The sequence below is a fragment of the Carassius auratus genome, chromosome 11 (assembly GCF_003368295.1).
Source record: "Carassius auratus strain Wakin chromosome 11, ASM336829v1, whole genome shotgun sequence".
NCBI lineage: Eukaryota > Metazoa > Chordata > Actinopteri > Cypriniformes > Cyprinidae > Carassius > Carassius auratus.
In genome coordinates, this window is record NC_039253.1 from 791148 (window position 1) to 805237 (window position 14090).

General features: G+C 35.7%; 1 protein-coding gene across 2 annotated transcripts; it reads left to right on the forward strand.

Moving 5' to 3' along the window:
• The first annotated feature begins 7008 nt into the window (after nucleotides 1-7008).
• LOC113110645 (A-kinase anchor protein 2-like) lies at nucleotides 7009-13689 on the forward strand. Of its 2 annotated transcripts, none has more exons than XM_026274764.1 (5): nucleotides 7009-7112; nucleotides 8829-11205; nucleotides 11789-12030; nucleotides 12283-12321; nucleotides 12412-13689. In XM_026274764.1, exons 2-5 carry the CDS (start codon nucleotides 8847-8849, stop codon nucleotides 12496-12498), a joined length of 2727 nt encoding a protein of 908 aa, XP_026130549.1. In that variant the 5' UTR covers nucleotides 7009-7112; nucleotides 8829-8846; the 3' UTR covers nucleotides 12499-13689. The 2 variants fall into 2 exon arrangements, with proteins under 2 accessions (XP_026130549.1, XP_026130550.1); XM_026274765.1 differs by lacking the exon at nucleotides 7009-7112 and adding an exon at nucleotides 7259-7924.
• Nucleotides 13690-14090: the final 401 nt, after the last annotated feature.

Here is a 14090-nt window from a genome sequence, read left to right on the forward strand (position 1 = left end):
ACAATTCAAGCTGAGCTACTGATTAATACAGAAAATAGTTTGACTCATCCCCTCAGTTTGCAATGAAAAAAAATATGTTATTATTATTAACACATTAATTGTTCCTTACAAAAAAGAAATGTGTTTCTGGGGCTGTAAAGTTTGGGGTCTGTATTTTTAAATGCTTTTGAAAGACATTTCTTATGCTTATCAAGGATGCATTTATTAGATAAAAAATAAGAAACTTTTCTTTTTATTATCAGTGTTAAAACAATCAAGCTGCTTGATATTTTTGTGGACGCCTTTCACTATTGTTTCAGGATTCTTTGATGAATAAAAAAATAAAAAGAATGGTGTTTATTTAAATTAGAAATCTTTTATAAAAGGCTTTTCTTTCACTAGCCTATTGATAAATTCAGTGCATCCTTGCTGATTAAAAGTACTTTATTCTTAAACATATTGCATAATCAACATGATGTTTATTTGCTGTTTACAAACTTGGGGATGAGTTATAATAATTTTACAGTAAATGAAAGCATGTCACTCACAGCTTATCCTCTCTATTGAACCAACATTCCTGTGAATGCACGTGCAACTTGTTTAAGGCTATTTGCTTTAAATGAGAAAAAATAATAATTGGTCAATGAGTGTTTTCTTCTATCAGAGCATCCTGTCTACTTTTTCCCTTGCTATTTCTCAAACACAGTAATACAGCACCGTTCTCCTTATTTTCCTTATCTTTGTTCTTCCGTGAGTTAAGTAGATTGCGCTCTTTCATATTGAAATGTAGGACAGGTGAGCTGAAGATATCTCAGTAAGCTTTGATGCTTTGCTGTTAGGTGGTCGTTCTCAGTTAAAAGAGCTTGCGAATTGTGTTTGTAATTGTTCCTTTGTGTTTCTAAGTAGTATATATATATATATATATATATATATATATATATATATATATATATATATATATATATATATATATATATATATATATATATATATATATATATGTATGTATGTATATATATATATATATATATATATACAGCCACCTTGAAATACTCTATTTGTTGGAAATAGAGATCAAGAGTAGAGAGTCAGTTGTTCTCTCGGTTACTTTCAAACTGCTGCATGATGTAAACTTGCATCGGATCATCTTTCATCTGCATCGCTCATGTGCATTTGGCCTTGTTCTGACGTTCAGAGGTGTGTATGTGTCAGGCTGGCTGTGTGTTTTTAATTTTATGCCAGTCCGCACTGCCATCAACCCTTTCGGGAAGGGTCAGTGACAGCTCATTCCTAACAAGTGACATCAACAAACTGCTGCAGCCAGTCCTATGCAAGAGCCCTCATGCGTGTAAACTAGTGTCAGAGTAAGCAAAGCTCTCTCACTTCCACAGCAATCATAACAGTTCCCTGAGACAAGAATGCAAAGATATCCGCCCTTCCTTAGCTGTTTCAAGAAAGTGTGGCGAGGGGGAAAGATATGTTTAATAGGTTATTATACCAAGTAGGCCTGTTAAAGCTTTTTTCCTTTTTTTTTTTTTTTTTTTTTTTTTGGATATTAAAAATAAATGTTAGCCCTTAAAGTAGCTATGATGCCAAATGCTTCAGTAAAAACAAAAAGCATATTGTTTTGTAGCCTGTGTGTTTGTGGAAGAGATGGGTGATGGACTGGTGCTTATTTAAAGTTATTTTCATCTTTTCCTTAACAGAAATAAACGTTATGACATTAAAGGTGCATTTTGTAGTCTGGTTTCACAATCAATATCCAGTTTTGTGTAAATTACACTGATACCATTGTGTTTCAGAGAGATGTTTACACAAAATTCAATTCCCTTATCTGTCCAACAAAGCTCAAGGCTTTATCCCTCATCAAATCTTGCCGTACTAATGTTTAAGGACGTTTGTGTCTTTGTCTTTCCGTCGGTTGGTTTCAGACCATTTCTTCCTCTTTGGTTGTATGTGTAGTGATGGGAGCATTCAGCTTTGAGAATATTTATTTCATTGGGAGCGTGTATCAAACTGGTTTCATTACATCAAACCTTTGCATCAAAACATTATAAATTCTGATCTGGTGAACACATTAACCAATTATTATGTAGGCTCATTTTTATTACTTTTAAGAATTTTAATAAGCATGCATATATAAGGAAAAGTTGAATGGTTATTGTTTAAAGTTAAACTGAATAGCCAAGTCCTGCTTGATACAAGCATATAAATGTATATATAAAAAAAATCTGACACTTCATATTATATTTAGTGGTATGTAAATTACATTAAGTAAATTATACTTTATTAAAAACATTTGTAAATGGTTTGGTCTGCAGATTCGGGCTGTCATCACATTGCATTTACACTACTTTGATCAGCAGGTGGTGTGAGCATGCTCTGTTTTGAGGTTTTTGAAACGAGTCAATTAATTAAGTGTTTCAAAATGCTTCATCTCTCTAATCACTATATACCGGTAATGATTCTCTCATTGTCTCCGCTGGTAAGGCATGATCTTTGTATAATTTTCGTTCTTTGCATCCCCAAATAATTCTACGCTACTAGCAGCTGTGCAACTTGTGAAACACTGGAGCTAATGCCATTTCAACATGCCAAAATACATTTTGGGGGGAACGATCCACATCATATATAACTGAAACACATTTCATAGAATAGAGTCTTTACAAAAACAAAATTTATTTCTCCATTTGTAAAATTATTATTATTTTTTTTTTAAATAAGCACCAAACTACTAAACGCACCTTTACATTACATTGGAAGTTTTTTTTTTTTTTTTTTATTAATGTTAAACCTGTACCTTATAAATTACTTACTTTATGAATTTCATTTGAAGGCAATTTAATATCTAATTTTAGGAGAATGAAATTATGTGGCATGGTTAGCTGGTAGAGGTGTGCTAGAATAATGTGTGTGCGTTCTGCGTCTATGTGGTCGTATTCATGATTTATTTCAGTTAATATGTCATGTTTAGTTTTTTAGTTATATTACTGCCCGAATTGCTGGGATGAACTCTATGGAAATAAATGTGCGTTGTTCAAAAGCCCAGGAGTCAAATGAGGTCAAAATGAATGCAAAAAAAAAAAAAAAAGACACAAAAAACTTTCCGTTTATCATGTTCTATCATGTTTACACACATTCACTTATCCATATTCACACTTTTCGGATGTAAAGCAGCATCAAATGAGGTTATAATTCATGGTTCAAGAACCAGTTTACTTTCCTCCCAATGATCATCTGGGCAACTTCTTTTAAAATCTTTGCATCACTGTGAGTTTCATGGTTTGCCACTCACCTTTACTGTCTGTCAGTACTAACATTCCAGTTCCAACGTGTTCCTCGCCCCTGAATGCCTTGTTGTCTTTGCCACGGGCCTGGCGTATCTCTTTTGTATAGTTGCATGCTTTTATAGGTACATACATCAAGCATATCTACATATACATATCCATTTCCATGTTAGATAATGTCCCTGTGCTTAAACCCATAACCCTTGATGACAAGCTGAGTTCAAAGTCATGATAGAACAGAGGACAATGTAGGGACATATAACCAGGGTCCTCTCTTATTGATTCTCCTGATAATGAGTTTGTTTGCTCTTACTGCCACTGTTGTCTGTGCATTGTGAAAGTCTGCTTTCTTATCAACCTGAAAGAGCTGTATAGAAGGAGTTGGAAGGATACATTAAAATGTGATGTGCGTAACAGAAATCACTGCATCTGTCTTGTTTTATTTATACCAGTAAATGTGCTGCTTATGATCTACAGTATGCACAACTCTTTATGTAACAGTATTTCCTGCTTTCTTCAACACCACAACAAAATATTAATTTTTGTCGCTGCTAATTTGCATTCTGCATTGAATGAGATGCAATAAAAATATCACGCAAAGTGAAATAATGGCAAGAAATGGCTTTCTACTGACCTCGCAGGCTGCAGGCAAAAACTAGTTTTATACTAAACCTGGCATTGTATACTGTAAATATTGTTGGCTCTCTGACAAACTGCTTGCGATGTTTCTCATTTGTAAATCACCTTGGATAAAAGCATCTGCTAAAAGATAAATGTAAAAACAACATACAGCACAAACAGTGTAGTCTGACAAATTATTCTTTGAGCCTGTTTTTTTAAGTGAATCAGAAATCTACAGCACAACCAGTGTAGTATGATTCACTAAAAATTATTTTTTTTTTACTGCATCAAACATATACAGCGTGATTCCTGAACACTTATGAGTCTGTTCTTTTTAGTGAATTGAAAACATGCAGCACAAGGAGTGTTTGATTTTTGAACAAACTGATTTTTGAACAAACTGATCTTATCAGTCTATTCTTTTAATGAAATAAAAAAAAAATCTAATTTGCTAGTTTGAATCAAATCTGACAAGTCATCAAAGTGGTTACCAAATCAACATCTGACACAAACTAGTAAAAAAAAAAAAAAAAAAAAAAAACTGGTTGCGGGCCTAGTAGTGAGACCTGAGGAACACCCCTGCTGCCATTTAGAACTAATCTAAGAGCCACTGTGGTATTGTCACCACAATTGTCAATGAGTAAATGACCAGGCTTCAGAGCAACTATGAGGTGCATTATGGGATGGTAGAAGGGTATTCTCAGCTTTTGTCCTAAGGTTGCTGATTGTAGCAGCATTCCAGACTGGTATCCCTGCCCTCAGCACAGACACAGACACACACACACACACACACACACACACACACACACACATACAAACACGCATGCATGCACTGAATCTTTGACCATGGGCCAGGTCACCCCACACACAGTTTGGCCAATTTTGCTTAAGGTGATACCTTTTGTATTGACCATATTGGAGCCATATTGGAGGAGGAGCTTTTTACCAGAGCAACTGAGCCAAAAAAAATTTTTTTGGGTAGTGGATGAAGACTAACTGAATACTAGACTGACACCTGCAGCAGCACTGATAGGGTAAGCTGGCTCTGCTTTCACTGTATGTTTCAGCACTATTAGACACAATGGTCTCGCTGGATCCATCGGCCAGCAAAAGATGAGGTGAGTCATTCTGAATGAGGAATGAGAGTAAAATCAAACAAATTTTTATGACATATTACAAGAAAGAAATTATATATATATATATAATTACACATATACACATACTAGATTATGGTGATTCGTGGTAGGTAATGGTATATAAAATAATTGTTCTCTTCTATTCACTCTCCAGGACTCATCAGTATTGAGTTGAGTTAACTGCATGCTAGTGTTCTCCTGTCAAACTCTAGTACTGCAGCAAACACCATGTTCAGGTACACTCCTCCATGGCAGGTGCTGTGTAACAGCCTGGATCATTCTTTTAAGGTAGGGCTGTACAATAACATATCTTTCTTGAAGAAATGGTTACAGTTTTAGACTCTTAAAATTTACAGTTCTTTATTGGCATTGATGGTTCCATGAAGAACATTTAACATCCATGGAAACTTTCCATTCCACAAAAGGTTATTCGTAATGAAAAACATTGTTTATATTACTTAAATGGTCTTCATACTAAGAAAAAGGTTATTTGGGGAGCCAAAAATGGTTCTTCTGATGCATTACTATGAATACTCCCATTTGGAACCTTTATTTAAGTGTATTAACTGTAGGACTTTAAAAAAATATACTATTTTATTCTATTACAAATTGACAAATTTATCTCACTTAATCAGCTTTATAAAATAAGTAAAATAAAAGATAAAAACAATAATTTAAATTCCATATATATATATATATAAAATTGTGTATAGTACAATACTAGTGGTCTTACTTTATTATGATGCTTATATTCAACAACTATTAAAATACTCACTATGTAATGTACAATGTAATGTATTATGTTCATAGTTCTGCCTATAGTGTACATACACTTTTACATAGCCCATCTGTATAGTATGTTCATAGTACACCTATCTGTATATCTTGCTTATAGTATTTAATATCTGTAAATTATGTCCATAATACTTACCTGTATAGTTATTGTACATATTATAGACCTTTATTCTGTACTTACTGCTTATTGCACTTCTGGTTAGATGCTAACTGCATTTCGTTGCCTTGTACCTACATGTGCAGTGACAATAAAGTTGAATCTAATCTAATCTAATCTAATCTACAAGGTCAAATTGTTGTGTTGTTTATTGTTGTTGGGTCAAATAAACATTTACTTTACTAAAAAAAAGTAAATATTGTATACACATACCATCATTTTTTTATTAGCTTAAGATAAAATAATTGGCCAACTCCTGCAGTACTGCAAGAAATTGTGCACTAAAAAGTTTAGTGTATTTTGTGGCTATGAAGCCCCCTTTAGTTATGTGAGTGGTATTCACTGTTGTTACTGTACCAGTGTTGTAATTAGAGTGGATAGCTGTATTTGTCGCTGCCGTGAAGCATCCACCAATTTTGTGAAATGTTGTACCTGCTCACCAAATTTACAAACACCCAAAACACACTTTTGGAAAGAAACAAGCCATTCACACTATTAGATGTCAGTGAACCATCAGAATGATTTTGAAAATTATATGTAAAGGTAAAAAAGTTTACTTAAAACCCCTACTTTAGATTTGTATTATTAAATCTACTACAAAAAGTCCAATCATAGGCTCTTTTCCACCTTAGCAGTTAAACAGTTACTAGTGATGATCTTAGAAAAAGAAATTTACTTGGACATAAACTCTGGAATGTGATATGAGTGTCATGTGCTGTACTTTCACTCATCCCGAGGGTGTTTTCCTCAGCTCATTGCACAGCTCGAATGAGAGCTTCAGCTTTAATTTTAATTGCACTGTTGTTGTTATCCTCACTAGGGTCCATACAGATACATGTAAATATAGTTAACAAGAATATTTATTCAGGCCCATTCATCATCTCTTATTTTCATTCTGCATACAGATGGTTTCGCAACAAGATTTTATATTAATATACCAGGTATCCATTCTTCCTCAATAACCCATCCACAATCTATCGATCTATCTACCAGTCTTCTGTGCTCCTTCAGTCTGGGTGGTGGGTGTGTCTATGCATGCATATTAACTGAACTTTGTCAAGTCAGTGCAGTAAAGACAGAAGTGTCTTCTGACGCATGTGACACTACAGGTTCTCACACTGCTACCGATGTCTGAGGGTGAGTGTTGCTCACTTTTCTTTGGCTGAAAGGTTTTGTAAGAATAAATTGTTCAGCTAAATAGTTCATATTATTTGCTCATTTGAAATGTGTGACATTATATGTTTATATTATTATTATATAATATTACAATTCTTAAATGCATTTTATGGGAGGAATGTTTCCTCTTTGAGCTATTTTATTGTCACTGCAGGCTAAAGGTTGATCAGGTTGAATACAGTTATGTATCTTATGATAATATTTTTTTATGAAGCACTTCGATCCGTCTGGAAGAAAGTGAAAGTGTGAGATTTTACAAACTTGTTTTTTTTTTCTTTTCTTAGTACATTCCACATTTCACTGAGCATCTAACAAAACATAGCTGTTTGTTATCAGCAGTTGTTTAGATATAATAAAATTTGCATTTGAATCTGGATATGAAGCTGTCATTCAATGGGCATATATTTAAAAAGGTAAAGACTCGCTGAGGCACAGTTCCATGAATCTTTGTTTTGGTCATCATACTTCTGTGAAGCTACAGTATATTTTCTAAACTTTTGGGACACCCCTCAAACAGTCTGAGCCAATCAGCAAAAGCAGAGCAGTGGTTTCCAGGAAACTGGCCTGCTGTCATTTTATCAGCGGTTCACAGTTCACGATGTCGCACACGGACACCAGTGACAGTGAGCAAAACTCTCGTACAACTACGTAAGCTTGTTCAAAATGGTAGACACTCTTATCTATTGTTTTGATGCAGTACACAGACCAGAGAATTTTTTGCAACAATGATAAATTAAACAACGGATTAGTACATATTTTTGTATTAACGTGAGGTGAGTGCCAGTGTTTTATTATTATTTTTTTTATCTATATAATCACTATTTGAAGACCTTTAAATACTTAAAAGTTTATAAATCAGAAATGTTATTCAACAGAAATGACAAAAAATTCTAAAATATAAACATGAAATATTTTATTATCTTGCTCGTTTATTAAAAAATTTAAAGATTGAAAAATCATATAGTATTTAAAAATATATTTTAAATTACCCATCTAGTGCAATTGTAATGTAATATGTAAATTCTTACCACTGAGTTAGACAGGTGTTTTAGTACTTAGTGTAAGATGGGTTCTGACTTGTATACTATATAAAAAAGCCAAACAGAAACATGATTTGTCAGCTGAATAGTAGGCTAAACTGATGAAATTATGATGATTTCCCATGATTTAACTATAGTAGGAAAATGTTTTGATGTTCATTCTAAACAATTTATCAAGGGAATGCATTCTATTACAATGATGTCATATTTTTTAAATGTTAAAGTTGCAATTATACAGTAATTTCCAGTATTAACCTATAGAAATTAAACAAAACTGAACAAAATGCCAGTTAAAATACCCTTACTCAGTTACAATAAATGTGGTCACATTTTAGGACTGTTTTTAAAATCAGGAGTGAAAGTACTGTCTTTTTCTAGTGTTATATTTTTAACACTGTTTCATTTTTGTTAATGTAATGTTAAATGTTTGATATATGTTCTAAATGTACTTTTTACATGTTCTTCTCTCTTATTAGACACAACCTGTTAAACCTTGTACCTTGTAAACCATGTATGTTACATATCTGGAAATACATTTTATTTACTTATTTACTCTACACACGGTGTGTTCATCATCTGATAGTCTGCACATTCCAGAAGTAAATCTGTTGTCTTTCTTGTTTTGGTTGTTACACAGAGACAGGCATCAACTGTGATGGTCAACCCATATGATGCATGCACTCACTCCTCAGTAGAGGAGCAGGCTGTGATCCATTCCCATTCATCTCTGAGACCTCCGATTCCCAGGACTGTCCAGAACCATCCACCACCCAGAGTTCCCATGACCAGCAACCCGAAGCGCTGGGTGATGAAGCCTTTCTCCCCTAAGCTAGAGCAGCTGGATTTGCGCTCCATATTGAGCCCTACAGGCCAACCACAGTCACTAGAGAACACGTGGAGTAGCAGTCAGGATGGTAACGCTTTCAGGTTCAGCTTTGAAAGCATAACAGTAACAGACGTGCAGCCCACTGTGATAGTGTCCTCTGGGTATGGCAATAGTCCTTCAGATGTGGTGGTCCAGGCTAGGCAAGTGACTGTGTCTGAGGATGGAAGTGACAGTGAAGACTTTAGGCCCAGTACTCCAAGCAACCCCAGCAGCCCTGGAACCACCAGCAGTACAGGCTCACATGTTGGATTCTATTCCTTTGTGGATGACCCAGCAAGTCCAGAAGCAGAGATGAATGAGGTCTACATGGTTTCTCCACAAAGGCAGGCCAAACTGAATACCCTGAAGGAGAAGAGCACCTTTAAGCTACAAACGTACACAGAGGACAAGATACCTGGAAGGCTTTTTGAAGAAACTAATGGAGATGAACATTACCGAATTGAGGATGCCTCCATGGTGAACAAAGAGGAGGAAAATCCAAACCGAATGGAGATCATCCAGAATCAGGCACCCAAGAAAAGCCTTAAAGAGAAGTGGAGTGCCTTAGAGAATCTGGACCTCAGTAACAAGCCGCAAAGTCTCCTGGATGGGTTAAGTCTAAGCTACAAACCAGTTAGTGAGAAGACTGAAGAAGCCAGGGTGGAGCCTGGCACCATAGTCAATGAGCAAATTGACTTCAATGCAGCACGAAAGCAGTTTCTAATGATGGAACAATCAAAACAGAACCCCTTCCTACACAGTCCTGAGCGGCTCCCTTATTCCCCCAAACTCTGGGGAAGAACTTTATCCTCAACGGCCAACATCTTTACTCTAAGACAAGTAAGCGAAGAGAACTGCCTAGAGGAGAATGAGATCCCACAAGCAACACAACAAGAAATAGAAGTAAAGACTGAAACTGTGACTGAGGATTCAAAAAATGGAGGTGCCTTAGATGATGTTGACTCTGGTCTTGGTGACCGAAGTGGAGGATACGCCAGTGATGGTAGCATTTCAAACAATCCTTCCAATTCAGAGATGGAAAGCTACTTGACAATGTCAAGTGCAGAGGAGACTCCCATTCAAAGGGAAATTAGAATTTCCCAACAACGGGAAGAGAGTCTACGTCGATCAAGGGGTATCTCGCACAAAGACAATTCAGAGATGGTGGAGATCAGAATAAAGCCAATTCTGTCCCTGTCATCTCCACAGGTGAAAGTTGCAAAACCCAAAGAACCCAACAGAGTAAGTTTCCTTATTCAGAGACAGCGTGAGCTTGAGAAAGAGCAACAGATCACAAACGGTGTTTCAAGCCATGATATCCTAGAAAACCAAGTACAGGACAATAAGAAGTCATTTGAGTCACAACCGGATGAAATTCCAGTCCCATCTTTGGGGGCAAGTCTAAGAGAAAGCCCCACAACTGATTTAGAGCAAATCACAGTCTATGCAGAAGATAAGTTGATTACAGAGAAACCTGCGCTAGTAGAGGAAGGTGACTTTTTGGACTCAAAGGAAGTTCTTTCTCCTTGCTGTCCTCATCGACATCCTGACGAATCTATCCTTCAGAGAAACTCTGAAAGCAGCACTTTTGGACATCAAATAGAAGTATGTGCATATCCTGAGGACCATTTTAAAGCAAGCATACATAAAGAAAATAGTGTAGAGTGCCAAACTAATACCCTTAGAACAAAGAAAGTGTCATCCTGGATTGTGGAAAATTACAGCAGCATATCAGGAAGGAACCGGCTTTACTCTCAAAATTCTCCGTCCCTACTGGAACCTGCAAAAACTAGTCGGCACACTCCTACCTGGAAATCTCACCTCGAGTACACCGACTGGAGCCCCAAAATGCAGAATGCCCCAAGCAGCATCCGTCAGGAAATTGAAGAAGACCTCAGACGAGAACAAGAGCTCCTAGAGCAGAGAGAGTTCAGTAGTCGGTCTTTCTCAGTTACCAACCTAGCATCTGTCAATCCAGTGCTAAGTTCTTCTGAACCTAGGTCTCCTCTAACCAGCGAGGAAACTGAATTTTCACCACAAACTCCACATGGGAACATGGCAGAAGTGGATTCGGTATTTTCAGAAAAGAAAACTAATTACAGTAATCCTTTTTCTGGGAGTCTGGACACTTCTCGATCATCCATTACAGGTATAACTCTTCAGCCTCACTGCACTCAAACATGTTTAACATAAAAAATTGATAAGTTGGTATACTGCCTTATTATTCTGTACAATGTTTGTGACAGGTGCATTTCATAACTTTCTGGTTTATACAGTTGCTAACTGAACGCTTAAAGTTTATGGATGTCAGCAGCACCAAGGAATGAGTGCCAACATAGTTTCTGAACTTTAGACATACCATGACATTCTGCTTCACTGAAGAATGATTAATCATTTACTTTATGGATATAAATGCACATTTGAAGTTAAAGATTGCTTTTCGCACAATCAAATGCCTAAATGCTATGTCTTGTTTTCCAATATAATTTGTGCTGGTGGATTCACAACATGCCAGGATCACAGATCACTTATCAGTTCAGAATCTGTATCAATAATGGAATTAAGACTACATTTCAACATACATATAGTATGTTAAGTTGTATTTGTTTCAGAAATGCTCTTAGAAAGTTCATTAGTAATTTCCTGAAAAGGTATTGGAAACAAATGACTTTTGTAAGTAGGTGAATGAACAGTTCACACAATCTCTTGTTTTTCTTTGCTTATCTCTCCAGATAAAAGTTCACAGTTGTCCTCACCACGACCCACTTTCAGACTTCCCTCTGTGTCGATAATGACACCCCAGCCATGGGGCAGCCCGAAACCCATGTCCCCAACTGTTTCGCGGACAACCCCCATCAAGCCCTTGAGCGCGCTTGCTGACCTGTCTTCACCTTCTTCCCAGAAAGGTCTTACTGAGACACTGCTAAAGGACTTTGAGGACAGACGGGTCCAACTGAAGCTGGAAGAAAGTGCAGTGAGTGAAGTCACAAATCTCTCAAGCAAACAGCCCTTAAAAAAAATGGTTCACCTAAAAATAAAAATTGTATAATCGCCTTCATCTTCATTTCATTCCAAATCACAAATCCATGGAAGAAAGAAAGTCATACACGTTTGTAACGACATGCATAAATAAAGATTATAATTATTAGGTTGACCAATGTCACAATTCAATGTAGAGTTGTATAGACAGTTTTTTTATTCACTTTATAACTTTTTCTTTCTTCAGTATGCTGGGATCCAACCTATTGATGCCATAAACAATGAGGTGAGTTGAGGATTTGATGTCTAGTGTGCGCTGCTGGATTTGGGAACAGATTCAGTTTGATCATGTTGTGTAACTCTGGTTTCTCGGTAGGTTGTAGTGGCCACCCGTGTAATAAGGCATAAAAACAAACGAGCCCTGCAGTGGGAGGCAGGCATGTATGCCAACCAGGAGAGCTAATGAATCCACAACGACATGACAGGACACACCAGAAATCATCTTCAGATGAGAAGGACTGGTTTTAATTCCACATTTCACCTACCAAGCACACTTCTTGTGTCACCTCACCATATAAAATCAATTAACATGAAACATGGACATTGCTTCCATCCCACTCAGTTTAGCTGGCTGTTCTGAATTGACTGGTGTGGTGGAAATAGGTGTAGGTGTGGAGAGCATTCACCTGTTTATATGGGGTGAATTGTAAGCTCTAGCAAACTGGATCATGAAAACTTTATCTATTTCTCCCCCCAGTCCTAACATTGAACTACCATCCTTAATACTTATAAAATATACACATTTATACAAATCTGCCATCTGAAAATAAAACATCAGACTGTGTTCCAGATTATTCATGACACTAACCACTTAAATGTATAGACCAGCTTGCTTTTTATACAAGGAATAAAACCTACATAGAGAGAAGGGACCGTGAGAATTTATTAATACACCTCCATAGAGAAACCTACATAGAGAGGAGGGACCTTGAGAATTTATTACCGTAATACACAAGACTGTTGATAACAAAAACATCTTTATTTTGAATATAAAAATATTAAATATCAATAGAAGATTTTATTTTGTATTGAATATTTATAAAATATCAATAGAAGATTATTTTTGTATAGAAAATACTGAAGATTCATAAAGTTGCACCGGAGATTACTGCTGTATTGTAAATTAAATATGATTATTTTTCTTATTTTTTTTAATGTACAATCTACAGATTAGACATTGTAAATTATATATTTTCATTACTCAATTTTTTTGTTTCAATAATAGTCTGGTATGTCAAAATTAACTTAATATCAAAAGATGATATTGATGTATTCTGTGTCGTTAACACATAATAATAATATATGAAATATATATAAGGATTGATTTTTTTAATGTAAGTATATATGAAAAATTTTCAATTGAAGATTTTAAGGTTTAGCCCTGAACAGTGATTCCATGCCACTGGTACTGCAGAAAAAAATTCAAACATAATGTAAAACGGTATAAAAAAATACTAGTCCAGTACCATTAATGTATACCCTCATAAGCAGCAAAAACCTATGTGCAATATCAGTCTTGTTGTGATTTCTATCTTCTTGTATGTTAAAGTTCCAGCAATATTGTAATCTCACTAATTAAAAACCATCATAATACTGACATACTTGCTGAACATTCTTCCTTCTCGTAGTTTTCCCTGTGCAATATTTCAGATAAATGAATATATTAAGCTAAACACTCTTTCTTTTTTGAATACTAGCATGTATGGCCACGGCACAGCAGCGCCCTCTAGAGGATAAAATCCACTAATACATGATTTTCTAAATGCATGCAATGCAGTTTGCTTAATTGTTTGTTAATTTCAGGCGAGTGTCATTAAAAATATCTACATAACAACAGTGCCACAGATGCTAGACAAGACTCAAAATCCTTGTCTGAACCCATATGTATTAGTATCACACTTTGTTTTAAACTCTCAGAGGTGAAATTAAGGGAATCTCATGGTAGATTCTTTTACAAGCAGGAACAAGTTACCTTTTAAAATCACTTTCACTTCA